Source organism: Saimiri boliviensis, chromosome 4 (assembly GCF_048565385.1).
Source record: "Saimiri boliviensis isolate mSaiBol1 chromosome 4, mSaiBol1.pri, whole genome shotgun sequence".
Classification (NCBI taxonomy): domain Eukaryota; kingdom Metazoa; phylum Chordata; class Mammalia; order Primates; family Cebidae; genus Saimiri; species Saimiri boliviensis.
The window spans coordinates 113,756,634-113,770,848 of NC_133452.1; the positions used below are offsets into that span (position 1 = coordinate 113,756,634).

Here is a 14,215-nt window from a genome sequence, read left to right on the forward strand (position 1 = left end):
ACTGGCTAATTTTATTTTTAGTAGAGATGGGGTTTCACTGTGTTAGACCATGGTGGATCACATAGTCTTGATCTCCTGACCTTGTGATCCACCCGCCTCAGCCTCCCAAAGTGCTGGGATTATAAACGTGAGCCACCGTGCCCAGCCTTTTCTTTTTTTTGAGACAGTCTTGCTCTGTCACCCAGGCTGGAGTGCAGTGGCTTGATCTCAGCTCACTGCATCCTCTATCTCCCAGGTTCAGGCGATTCTTGTACCTGAGCTACCCGAGTAGCTGGGATTACAGGAGCATGACATAATGGCTGGCTAATTTTTGTATTTTAGTAGGGGTTTCAACACGTAGGCCAGGCTGGTCTCAAACTCCTGTCCTCAAGTGATCTGCCTGCCCTGGCCACTCAAAGTACTGGGATTACGTATGTGAGACACTGCACCCCGGCTTTCTTTTTAAGGCAGGGTCTCACTCTGTTGCCCAGGCTGGAGTGCAGTGGCACGCTATTAGCAGTCTCAAAACTCCCAGGCTCAAATGATTCTCCCACCTCAGTCCCCAAGTCACTGGGACAACATGCTTCGCTAATTTTTGTATTTTTGGTAAAGATGGGTTTTTGCCATGTTGCTCAGGCTGGTCTTGAACTTCTGAGCTCAAGTGATCCACCCAGCCTCCAAAGTGCTGAGATTACAGGCGTGAGCCACCGCACCTGGCTTGTCCCAAATCTTTTAATCTCATTTAATTGTTCACTTGAGTTTTAGTGATACAATTTCTTTGCCTTTAGTAATATTCATCAATCTATTTAAAAAGCATGAGCATCTACAACTGTAATATTGCTTACCTTTATGAGGTTTATATATTGTTAAGGTAGACAGATATTAACATTAAGGGAGGCACATGGTGCCTCATGCCTGTAATCTCACCTACACAGAAGGCTGAAGAGGGAGGGCTGCTTGAGCCCAGGACTTCGAGACCAGCCTGGGCAACACAGTAAGATACCATGTCTATAAAAACTTAAAAATTAGCCATGCATGGTGGTGCATTCCTGTAGTCCCAGCTACTTGGAGGGCTGAGGTGGGAGAATAGCTTGAGTCAGGGAGGTTGAGGCAGCAGTGAGCTGTGATCATGCCACTATACTCCAGCCTGGGTGGCAGAGTGAGATCTTGTCTCTAAATAAAAAAATAAAATAAAAACATTAAGGTAGAATGAAATAAGTGCAATAATAGAAGTATTGTGGAGAGGGAGTATAAGAGGAAGCATAAGTGCTCTTCCACATCAGAATAAACCCCTAGTCTCTGTTAGTGGTTTTCCTGATACTCCTGACCACTTCTTCTGGACAACACATTCTTGTGGGAGTTGAAATTTCTAAAATGGAAAAGCCATGGCTATTCCAATCTGGGTTGAAACTAAAAAATGACAAAATGGTTTTTTGTTTTTTGAGACAGAGTTTTGTTCTTGTTTCCCAAGCTGGAGTGGAACGGGACGATGTCAGCTCATTGAAACCTCCACCTCCCAGGTTCAAGCAATTCTCCTGCCTCAGCCTCCCGAGTAGCTGGAATTACAGCCATATGCCACCATGCCCAGCTAGTTTTTTGTATTTTTTAGTAGAAACGGGGTTTCATCATGTTAGCCAGGCTGGTCTTGAACTCCTAATCTCAGATGATCCACCTGCCTCAGCCTCCCAAAGTGCAGGAATTACAGGTGTGAGCCACTATGCCTGGCCCGACAAAATACTTTTAAAACCATCAGTCAGCCGGGCGCGGTGGCTCAAGCCTGTAATCCCAGCACTTTAGGAGGCTGAGGCGGGTGGATCACGAGGTCGAGAGATCGAGACCATCCTGGTCCACATGGTGAAACCCCGTCTCTACTAAAGATACAAAAAATTAGCTGGGCATGGTGGCGCGTGCCTGTAATCCCAGCTACTCACGAGGCTGAGGCAGGAGAATTGCCTGAGCCCAGGAGGCGGAGGTTGCGGTGAGCCGAGATCGCGCCATTGCACTCCAGCCTGGGTAACAAGAGCGAAACTCCGTCTCAAAAAAAACAAACAAACAAACAAAAAAAAAACCCATCAGTCACAAAATTTAAGCTTTTGGCTATAAGGGAACTTCGTTTTCAGGGCTATAACAGTTTAATTTAGCATAGGTCCCTATCTTCATCCTTCCTCCCCAATAATTTCACAAGTGCTTAGTGTTTGTTAGTCATTTCTTCTTTTTTGGTGTTCCTGTTGAAATGAATTGGAAAAATACCTGGCTTCTGCAATTGCTAGGCAGTCTGGTCTGTGGTGACTGGAGGAAGTCACAGGTATGGCCAGCTTTTGTTGGCAGCTGACTATTGTACTGTCAACGGATTTCTATGAAGTAACTGCATTAAGGTTATATTTTTAGCTGATTTATGACTACAGTATTGTATTTTGTATCACTCTGGCTAGCAGCACCAGAGGGTAGGATGTTTTGACGTATTAAGTGATGTAATTTTGTATAAGTTAACACACAAACACTGTGGATTTAAAGAGGTCAGGCTGGGTATGGTGGCTCGTGCTTGTAATCCAAGCACTTTGGGAGGCTGAGGCAAGAGGACCACTTGAGGCCAGGAGATCAAGACCAGCCTGGGCAACACAGCGAGACTTCATTCCTACAAAACTTTTGTTTGTTTTAAGATGGAGTCTCGCTCTTGTTGCCCAGGCTGCAGTGCAATGGCGTAATCTCAGCACACTGCAACCTCAGCCTCTCGAGTAGCTAGGATTACAGGCATGTGCTACAATGCCTGGCTAATTTTTTTTGTATTTTTAGTAGAGATGGGGTTTCTTCATGTTACTCAGGCTGGTCCGGAACTACCAATCTCAGGTGATCCACCAGCCTCAGCCTCCCAAAGTGCTGGGATTACAGGTGTGAGCCACTGCGCCCAGCCATAAAAAAAATTTTTTTTAAACTTAGCCAGGCATGGTGACATGTGCCTGTAGTCCCAGCCATTTGGGAGGCTGAGGCAGAAGGCTCACCTGAGCCCAGGAGATCAAAGCTGCAGTAAGCTATGATTGAGCCACTGCACTACAGCCTGGGCAACAGAGTGAGACCCTGTCTCTAAAAAATAAAATAAAGACAACTGACCTTCAGCAGGGCTGTGGCTATCATGTTCTCTGGCATGGGTGTCTCTGGGCTGTCAGGCTGGACCTTGCAGCCACAATGGATTCAAGTTCGAAATACGGCAACTTTGAAAGATATTACCAGGCGACTAAAGTCCATCAAAAACATCCAGAAAATTACCAAGCCTATGAAAATGGTAGCACCAGCAAAATATGCCCGAGCTGAAAGAGAGCTGAAACCAGCTTGAATATATGGATTGGGATCTTTGGCTCTGTATGAAAAAGCTGATATCAAGGTGCCTGAAGGCAAGAAGAAACACCTCCTTATTGGTGTGTCCTCAGATTGAGGACAGTGTGATGCTATTCATTCCTCCATTGCTAAACAGATGAAAAGTAAGATTGCTACACTAACAGCAGCTGGGAACAAGTTATGCTTGTTGGAATTGGTGACAAAATCAGAGGCATACTTTATAGGACTCATTCTGACCAGTTTCTAGTGGCATTCAAAGAAGTGGGAAGAGAGCCCTCAACTTTTGGAGATGTGTCAGTCATTGCCCTTGAATTGCTAAATTCTGGATATTAATTTGATGAAGGCTCCATTGTCTTTAATCAATTCAGGTCTGTCATCTCCTATAAGACAGAGGAAAAGCCCATCCTTCCCCTTAATAACATTGCAAGTGCTGAGAGTATGAGTATCTACGATGATGTTGATGCTGATGTGCTGCAAAATTACCAAGAATACAATCTGGCCAACATCATGTACTACTCTCTGAAGGAGTCCACCACTAGTGAGCAGAGCGCCAGGATGACAGCCATGGACAACATCAGCAAGAATGTTTCTGAGACGACTGACAAACTGACATTGACATTCAACTGTACCCGCCAAGCTGTCATCCCAAAGGAGTTGATTGAAATCATCTCTGGTGCTGCAGCTCTGGATTAATGAAAATCAAGTTCGATCCTCAGACTAGAGGTAAAGAAGGAAAATTCAGCCAGCTGATTTTGTTTTAGCTTACTGCTGTCTCTGTCGGAAGAAACTGTTTATCAATTGTTTGGATTACTGAAGACAGCAAGATATTTGTAAATTATCTTACAATAAACTTAAAATAAGAAAAGAAAATAAAGAAGTTTCACATACTAAAGCAAGTCACAGAATCTAAAATACATATTTTCTTTTTTCTTTTTTGAGACAGAGTTTCGCTCTTGTTACCCAGGCTGGAGTGCAATGGCGCGATCTCGGCTCACCGCAACCTCCGCCTCCTGGGTTCAGGCAATTTTCCTGCCTCAGCCTCCTGAGTAGCTGGGACTACAGGCACGCACCACCATGCCCAGCTAATTTTTTGTATTTTTAGTAGAGACGGGGTTTTTCTATGTTGACCAGGATGGTCTCGATCTCTTGACCTCGTGATCCACCTGCCTCGGCCTCCCAAAGTGCTGGGATTACAGGCTTGAGCCACCGCGCCCGGCGCTAAAATACATATTTTCTATTAAACATTTTTCAGTCAGACAATTACTATTGTAATGGAATAGCATTACAAACCTTCATCACAAAGAAACTTTGAAGTTTCTTTATATGCGTAGTGTCACTAGCCCTGAACTGTAGTTGTCTTTAAGATAAATTGTTATATTCAATTCAAAAGATACTCCATTCACTTCTTTTACTCTTGTATTTAATCAGAAAAAAAAGTTTAAAAACAATGAATTTTGTTATTTTGCTAAATGGGTAGCACAAAAACACAAAATACCTTTTTTTAAAATTTTTTTTGTGACCTAGTCTCGCCCTGTCACCCAGGCTGGAGTACTGTGGCACAAACTTGGCTCACTCGACCTCTGCCTCCTGGGTTTAAGTGATTCTTGTGCTTCAGCCTCCCAAGTTAGCTGGGACTACAGGCTTGCACCACCATACCCAGCTAATTTTTATATTTTTAGTAGGGATAGGGTTTTACCATGTTAGCCAGGCTGGTTTTGAACTCCTGACTTCAGGTGATCCACCCACCTCAGTCTCCCAAAGTGCTGGGATTACAGGCGTGAGCAGCTGCGCCTGGCCTCTTTTCAAAATATATATACAATATGGTATTGTAATTAATATTGTCTCTATAGGCCGGGCGCGGTGGCTCAAGCCTGTAATCCCAGCACTTTGGGAGGCCGAGGCGGGCGGATCACGAGGTCAAGAGATCGAGACCATCCTGGTCAACATGGTGAAACCCCGTCTCTACTAAAAATACAAAAAAATTAGCTGGGCATGGTGGCGTGTGCCTGTAATCCCAGCTACTCAGGAGGCTGAGGCAGGAGAATTGCCTGAACCCAGGAGGCGGAGGTTGCGGTGAGCCGAGATCGCGCCATTGCACTCCAGCCTGGGTAACAAGAGCGAAACTCCGTCTCCAAAAAAAAAAAAAAAAAAAAAATATTGTCTCTATAATATAAGAATTTTGGCCGGGCACGGTGGCTCACGCCTGTAATCCCAGCATTTTGGGAGGCCGAGACGGGTGGATCATGAGGTCAAGAGATCGAGACCATCCTGGTCAACATGGTGAAACCCCGTCTCTACTAAAACTACAAAAATTAGCTGGGCATGGTGGTGCACGCCTGTAGTCCCAGCTACTCGGGCGGCTGAGGTAGGAGAATTGCTTGAATCCAGGAGATGGAGGTTGAAGTGAGCTGAGATCACGCCATAGCACTCCAGCCTGGGTAACAAGAGTGAAACTCCGTCTCAAAAAAATAAAAAAAATTAAAAAAAAAAAGAATTTTGCCCAGGAGTAGCTATAACTAAAAGTTACCACCTTTTGAAATTATTAAATCAAGTATTAAAAAGAATTCATCATTGCTAAATTATCCAGCATTCCAAATACTTTTTATTTGTTACTGGTCTTGCTGCTTTCTGGAAAAGACTAAAATTAGATTAAAAAAAAAAAAAAAAAAAAAAACATGAAAACTGAGCTACATCCAAGTGGCCATATGCAATTACAGTAACAAGATACTTGATTGCCTCACACCCGTAATCAGGCTTAACTATAATCTGCAGCCAAAGTACCCGCTCTGGTCTGAACCTGACACAGGAGCTTCTCCCTAGGCTGACACTAGAGATTCGGGTTGGAATTCCAGAGACAAGCAGGACTGTCTGGCCCATTTGGCTGTATTCATCCCTTAGTCTACTCAGAATGGTTGAGGTATCTGAAGAGCCAGTCAAAAGGCGCAGCTGATTATCCCACTCTAACCCTTGTGATGACATACCATTGAACTACTGGAGAGGAAGAGGGGTACTAGCACTATTCTGCTTTTTCTTTTTCTTTTCTTTTTTTTTTTTTTGAGACGGAGTTTCGCTCTTGTTACCCAGGCTGGAGTGCAATGGCGCGATCTCGGCTCACCGCAACCTCCGCCTCCTGGATTCAAGCAATTCTCCTGCCTCAGCCTCCTGAGTAGCTGGGATTACAGGCACATGCCACCATGCCCAGCTAATTTTTCGTATTTTTAGTAGAGACGGGGTTTCACCATGTTGACCACGATGGTCTCGGTCTCTTGATCTCGTGATGCACCCGCCTCGGCCTCCCAAAGTGCTGGGATTACAGGCTTGAGCCACTGCGCCCGGCTTATTCTGCTTTTTCTGTCATTCTGACTTAAAAAGAGGAAAACACTATTCGCCAGTTACTATGGATCTGTCTTCAATGTTAAGAAACCATGGCCATGACAGTTTCTTAAGAAAATATTTTTATGGTATTATATAAAATAACTTTACTTAATTCTCCCTTAACTAGGTCACCAAATAAGTATCCACATTGTGGATAATATCAAACAACGCTGATTTCCAATCTTTCTATTTAATAGGGTTTTCATTAATGTTCAAAAATAATTACCACTGAGGATTTCCTGAAGTAGTACAGATTTCTGTCAGCTTTCACCCTACATACTATATTCAATTTAGCTGAAAGATTCTGGATAATTTTACATAATCTCAAGTCTTTAGCCTTAAGAATTTAAGGGCTTTTGCCGGGCGCGGTGGCTCACGCCTGTAATCCCAGCACTTTGGGAGGCCGAGGCGGGTGGATCACGAGGTCAAGAGATCGAGACCACCCTGGTCATCATGGTGAAACCCCGTCTCTACTGAAAATACAAAAAAAATTAGCTGGGCATGGTGGCGCGTGCCTGTAATCCCAGCTACTCAGGAGGCTGAGGCAGGAGAATTGCCTGAACCCAGGAGGCGGAGGTTGCGGTGAGCCGAGATCACGCCATTGCACTCCAGCCTGGGTAACAAGAGTGAAACTCCGTCTCAAAAAAAAAAAAAAAAAAGAAAGAATTTAAGGGCTTTGATATTGCTTCCTAGCCTAGTATAACGAAGCAAAAATTACTAACTCTCAAAACAAGCTGAATAAGAGTTTTAATTTGGTATACTTAATAGGCAAAGTCTCTATGAGTAGGCAAATCTGCATGTTGTTTTTCTTTCAGGCTTAGTTTTAGATTCACTATCTATCTCTCTCTTTGAGGAACACTGCACAAAGTTATTTGTATTAGAGCTCCTTAGAGAAAGAGTACAAATTGTTTACAACTAGTTTTTTCATATACCCAAAAAAGCAGTTACGATCTCTGTCCTATTCATAAATTAACGGCCAACCCAAAGTAACTTAATAAAGCTATTTAACAGGTGCTAAATAATTCTTTTATCTATACTTTTGTATTGATCAAATTATTTACATGCTTTTTAAAAATCTTTTATGAACTGAAAGCTATAACTCTCTCTCTTGAAGTCTGTCTGTATCACGTAAGTATTGATCAGTCTTGGGTGATTCATTCATAGCTGCCTGTCTTTGTTGAGTGGTCTTCACAAATCTCAGCAGATTGATGATGGCAGCAGGTGTTACTCCAGGTATACGACTAGCAGCCCCGATCTAAGAATCAATATCACAAGAGAAACATAAATGAGTTATGTCAAATCAAATCAATTTTCCTCCTAATAATAACCTATATAGCATAGTTTATACAGTATTTTCTTATTTATTTATTTTTAAAAGACTGGGTTTCACCATGTTGGTCAGGCTGGTCTTGAACGCCCAGCCTCAGGTGATCCACCCGCCTTGGCCTCCAAAATGCTTGATTACAGGCGTGAGCCACCACGCCAGGCCCATAGTATTTTCTTAATTACTATCTTGATGTATTATCTTAATGTATTACCTTGTAAAGTACATAAAGAAATGTTATTATTTATGTCTTCATTTTACAAATGGGAAACTGAGGCACAGATGTTAAAATAGCTCGTGCAAGATCACATAACTAATAGATATTAGAGTATTTACTTTTCATTCCCATTAAACTAAGAAAAACTATAAACAAGTTCCTTTCTTTAAAAATAGGTTCACAGTCCCTTTTTTGAAATTTTTGAGGCCAGCCTGGGCAAAATAGTGGGACTCTGTCTCTACAAAAGATAAAAAAAAAAATTGGCTTAGCATGGTGGTACACACTTGTAGTACTAGCCACTCAGAAAACAAAGAGGGGAGGATTGCTTGAGCCTTGGAGGTCGAGAATGCAGTGAGCCATGATTATGCCACTGCACTCCAGCCTGGGTGACAAAGTAAGCCCCTCTCTCAAAAAAATAAAATGAAATCTTTGAGGCCATATGTTTTTTTAGTAAGGTATATATACTGTACATAATGTAACAGCCTCAGCAGTGTGTGGGGCAGTACCCCACAATTTTAATCCTATTAATATTTCTTCATGGCTGGGCGCGGTGGCTCACGCCTGTAATCCCAGCACTTTGGGAGGCCGAGGCGGGTGGATCACAAGGTCAAGAGATCGAGACCATCCTGGTCAACATGGTGAAACCCCGTCTCTAGTAAAAATACAAAACATTAGCTGGGCATGGTGGTGCGTGCCTGTAATCCCAGCTACTCAGGAGGCTGAGGCAGGAGAATTGCTTGAACCCAGGAGGTGGAGGTTGCAGTGAGCCAAGATCGCACCATTGCACTCCAGCCTGGGTAACAAGAGTGAAACTCCGTCTCAAAAAAAAAAAAAAAAAAAAATTTCTTCAGTATATTGTTACAGTGAAAGGCATGAATATTCACTATAAACAGTATAAAGACCATATATCCTCATGTGAGCTGGGCTCAGAAGGTCTCACTCTGTCACCCAGGTTGGGGTGTAGTGGTACAATCTTGACTTGCTGCAGCCTCTGCCTCCTGGGCTCAAGAGATTCTCCCACCTCAGCCTCCCAAGTAGCTGTGACTATAGGTACATACCACTGCACCTGGCCTATTTAATTTTAATTAATGTAAATAACTACAATGAGCAAGTGGCTAACATGTTGGGCAGTGTAGCCTATGATTATCCACACAAACATAATCTGAAATCAATAGGAAGGGACAAAATTATAAAATGTAGGTCTTATTTTCCTGGTTTCCATGATGACTATTGCTAAGAATACCATGTTATATTAATAAAATCACTCCTCCTTGTAAAAATAGTTGTTTTTTTTTTCCAATTTTTCTATAGCCTATATTTTTATAATATACCCCTTTATTTTATGAATCACTACTAAAAAATGCTGCCCATTAAACTGTGACACACCATCTATTTTTGAGATATTAAAGATACAATTTTAGAGATGTTAAAATGTGGAAAAAAGTGCATCTCAGAATCAGTAAGTATAGTTTCTCAGTCTTTGAACATTTATTAGAAGCCCAACACTAATTACTACGTAATAAATTAAAGGTTTTATTTGTTTACACAAAGGGACATGCATACATCCTCTCACAATTAGTCTGAAGCATGTGGTGGGGGCACTCTGGCTCGCCTTTCTCCCATTAGTTCCCAAGGTAACACTATGGAACTCCTGGGGAGGAATCCAAGTAGTGACTTAAAAACCAGTAATGTGTGTTATATTTTAATCATCTGGGCCGGGCACGGTGGCTCAAGCCGGTAATCCCAGCACTTTGGGAGGCCGAGGCGGGTGGATCACGAGGTCGAGAGATTGAGACCATCCTGGTCAACATGGTGAAACCCTGTCTCTACTAAAAATACAAAAAATTAGCTGGGCATGGTGGCTCGTGTCTGTAATCCCAGCTACTCAGGAGGCTGAGGCAGGAGAATTGCCTGAACCCAGGAGGCGGAGGTTGCGGTGAGCCGAGATCGCGCCATTGCACTCCAGCCTGGGTAACAAGAGTGAAACTCCATCTCAAAAAAAAAAAAAAAAAGAAAATCATCTGGTTTCCTTTAAGCCATACATATATACTACCTTGCATCATTTTTCACTGATGGTTTATCACATGGTTGGGACTAGAGAATAGTTCCAATCAAACCAATTCTTGACTTCCAGTTATTTACTTAAAGCCAAGCTTTATCATCTGTCATAAAGATACAGACATACCAACATCTGTCCTACATAGAAACATAGTAAATAATCTGAGGTCAAATTTTCTTTCTTTCTTTTTTTTTTTTTTGGAGACAGAGTCTCACTCTGTTGCCCAGGCTGGAGTGCAGTGGCACAATCATGGCTCACTGCAGCCCCAATGTCTTGAGCTCAGGTGATCTTCCACCTCAGCCTCCGGAGTAACTGGCATTGCAGGTGCATGCCAAGATGCCCAGCTAATTTCTGTATCTTTATAGAGATAGGGTCTTGCTGTGTTGCCCAGGCTGGAAGTTTCTCATTATTAAATAAAACATTAGTTACATGGCCATTGTAACCCCAGATTTAAAAAAATGAAAGCACCAGATTTTTAACTTGTTCCTATTCCCCTGCCTATTTTCTTACCGTCTGTGGACGACTAAAATGTAGTTTCTCTCGAACTTCATGGGACAAAGACACATCCCTGACAGTCAAATAATCTAGGTCTTTTGGCAGTTGGAGAGCTTCATCTCGCTGAACTTCCTTTATTTCTTGTAGCTGATGGAACAATACTGATTCATAAGTGGCTGGTGAACAAAATCAGAATCATGTTATAATACCCAGATTACATTATACTAACAACTTATGTTTGTGTAGCATCTTACGATTTACAAAAACCTTTTGTGTACATCATCTCATTCAACACCATGAGATGGGTTGGGTAGGTGTTCCCTTTTACATAGGAGGAAACTGAAGCTAAGATAAATGGAGTATCTTGCATATTAACTATAATTAAACTACTGTCTAGTAGTTTAATGCATGTTCTTTTCAAATATCTGCAAAATTAAAAGTAAAAAAAGAATTTGCAGCTGGACGTGGTGGCTCATGCCTATCATCCTAGTACTTTGGGAGGCTGAGGTGGGTGTACTGCCTGAGCTCAGGAGTTCGAGACCAGCATGGGAAACACAGTGAAACCCCATCTCTACTAAAAATATAAAAAATTAGCTAGGCATGGCAGTATGTACCTGTAATCTCAGCTACAGGGGAGGCTGAAACAAAAGAACTGCTTGAATCCAGGAGGTGGAGCTTGCAGTGAGCTGAGATAGCACCATTGCACTCCAGCTTGGGTGACAGAGCCAGACTCCATTTCAAAAAAAAAAAGGCTGGGCGCGGTGGCTCACGCCTGTAATCCAAGCACTCTGGAGGCCAAGGTGGGCGGATCACCTGAGGTCGGGAGTTCAAGACCAGTCTGACCAACATGGTGAAACCCCGTCTTTAAAAACAAACAAACAAACAAGGAAACAAACAAACAAACAAAAGAATTTGCTTCCACTGTCAGTGCAAACCTTGGTTGGAACATTTTCTTCAATAGGCTGTGAGTTTGAATTTTATGTCCTACCGATAAGCTATTTCTCTCTTTTTTTCGTTTTAAGACAGTCTTGCTCTGTTGCCCTGGAGTGCAGTGCTGTGATCTTAGCTCACTGCAACCTCCACCTCCCGGGTTCAAGCAATTCTTCTGTCTCTGTAATCCCAAGCAGCTGGGATTACAGATGCATGCCACCACACCCAGCTAATTTTTACATTTTTAGTAGAGATGGGGTTTCACCATGTCGGCCAGGCTGGTCTACAACTCCTGACCTTGTGATCCGCCCACCTCGGCCTCCCAAAGTGCTGGAATTACAGGCGTGAGCCACTGCACCGGGCTGAGATAATCTATTTCTCTAAGAAAATGGTTTTTTTGGCCGGGCGCGGTGGCTCAAGCCTGTAATCCCAGCACTTTGGGAGGCCGAGGCGGGTGGATCACGAGGTTGAGAGATCGAGACCATCCTGGTCAACATGGTGAAACCCCATCTCTACTAAAAATACAAAAAACTAGCTGGGCCTGGTGGCGCGTGCCTGTAACCCTAGCTACTCAGGAGGCTGAGGCAGGAGAATTGCCTGAACCCGGGAGGCGTAGGTTGCGGTGAGCTGAGATCGCGCCATTGCACTCCAGCTTGGGTAACAAGAGCGAAACTCCGTCTCAAAAAAAAAAAAAAAAAAAGAAAATGGTTTTTTGAAGTATCTCCATATAGAGCTACAATTTTTAAAAGTACAACTTCTTTTTTTCTTTTTGAGGGAAGGGAAAGGAAGGAGAGGGGAGGGGAGGAGGAGGAGAGGGGAAGGGAAGGGGAGAGAAGGGGAGGGGAGGGGAAGGGAAGGGAAAGGGAAGGGAAGGCTTAGTTGACAATAAATAATTTAAATAATTTAGTTAAGGGATTATTCAAAAGTGAAGTTAGGAAGATAATTCAGCAATTATTTTGTAATTAAAGCATTCTGTTCTTAGAAAATGAAATTGAAATTAAACACCTGTTTTAAAACCTAAATTGAGGTGCTTATTCTGTCTTATTCAAGAAAGGGAGTCCTCTGAGGATTCTGTATCACCTTCTTCCCTCACTTGACTGGCAGCCAGAAAATTTCATCTCTGGGTCTGACTCCAACAATGAGTTACCCTTTGACTCTGAGCACATCATCATCATTTTGGGACTTAGCTTCTTTTTCTAGAAATTGCAAGGGCTAGCCCAGATGACTTCTGAGGGTCTTTACGACAACAAAGAATAGTTGTGAAGTACACAGGTTTTACATTCAGACAAGTTAGGTTCCAATCCCAGCTCGGCCACTCACCAATGCTAATATCTGTCCTTCACAGGGCAGTTCTAAGTATTAAATGAAATAATGCAGGTAAAGAGTTCACATAATATTGTAATATAACAAATTAGTACAGCAAATTGTAATGTAATGTTATGATTCATGAACTGACTCTTCAGGGCATCATAGAATATATGAGGTAATACATAAGCTAAAGGTATATAAGGGTATAATGTTATATATATTCATATATAACAAAACAAGAAAGATAGTACAAAGAAGAATCTGACACTGATTTAGGCCCTCAAGAAATGTGTTGTCTAATGGAGGAATCCAGGTAGCAACTTGAAAACCACTGATATGTGTTATATTTCAATCTAGTTGTTGTTGTTTTTCTGAGATGGGAGTCTCGCTCTGACACCCAGGCTAGAGTGCAGTGGCATGGGCTCACTGTAACCCCTGCCTCCCAGGTTCAAGCAATTCTCCTGCCTCAACCTCAAGCAATTCTCCTGCCTCAGCCTCCTGAGTAGCTGGGATTACAGACGTGTGACACCATACCTGGTTAATTATTTTTGTATTTTTAGTAGAGACAGAGTTTCACCGTGTTGGCCAGGCTGGTCTCAACCTCCTGACCTCTTAATTCACCTGCCTTGGCCTCTCAAAGTGCTGGGATTACAGGCGTGAGACACCGCGCCTGGCCCAGTATATACATATTTTTAAGCCGTGGATAGTTATTAGGGTCTTTTTATATGCCCAAGTCTTTTTTTTTTTTTTTTTTAAGACAGGGTTTCACCATGTTGGTCAGGCTGGTCTTGAACTCCTGACCTCAGGTGATCTGCCCGCCTTGGCCTCCAAAGTGCTTGGATGACAGGTATGAGCCACCACGCCAGGCCTTATATGCCCAAGTCTTTAAAGCTATTTCATGGTTGAAGTCAGGACTTCCTATAAACAAGTTAATGATAATTTTTCTGGATTATCCTAATCAGAACCTGATGATTGATTGAACCAAGTAAAACTACAAACCAAGTTTAAAATATATAATCATTCTTCCCCAGATCTAACAGCCCTAAGTATTTAATAAAATAATTTTTACTCAATAGAGAAATTGTGATGGCAAAATAACAGGTCAACAATGTTTCTTCTACCTTAATACATTACTAGTGTTTAATCATTTGGAAGAATAATTCTAGAGTTTCTGATGAGTTTCCTTTTGTTGCCA

The 14,215-nt window shown here is 42.5% G+C and overlaps 1 protein-coding gene and 1 pseudogene across 1 annotated transcript in view; one reads left to right on the forward strand and one right to left on the reverse strand.

Annotated features, from left to right (window-relative positions):
- The first annotated feature begins 3,109 nt into the window (after positions 1-3,109).
- Positions 3,110-4,077, forward strand: LOC101051800 (ATP synthase F(1) complex subunit gamma, mitochondrial-like; annotated as a pseudogene).
- A 1,814-nt stretch (positions 4,078-5,891) lies between these two features.
- MTO1 (mitochondrial tRNA translation optimization 1) overlaps positions 5,892-14,215 on the reverse strand; it is a 38,685-nt gene continuing 30,361 nt past the window's right edge. The window contains exons 11-12 of the mRNA XM_039467296.2: positions 10,798-10,958; positions 5,892-7,942 (exon numbers count right to left, since the gene is read on the reverse strand). Of these exons, the coding sequence (XP_039323230.1) occupies positions 7,781-7,942; positions 10,798-10,958 (323 nt within the window). The 3' untranslated portion in view covers positions 5,892-7,780. The remainder of the gene's footprint in view (positions 7,943-10,797; positions 10,959-14,215) is intronic.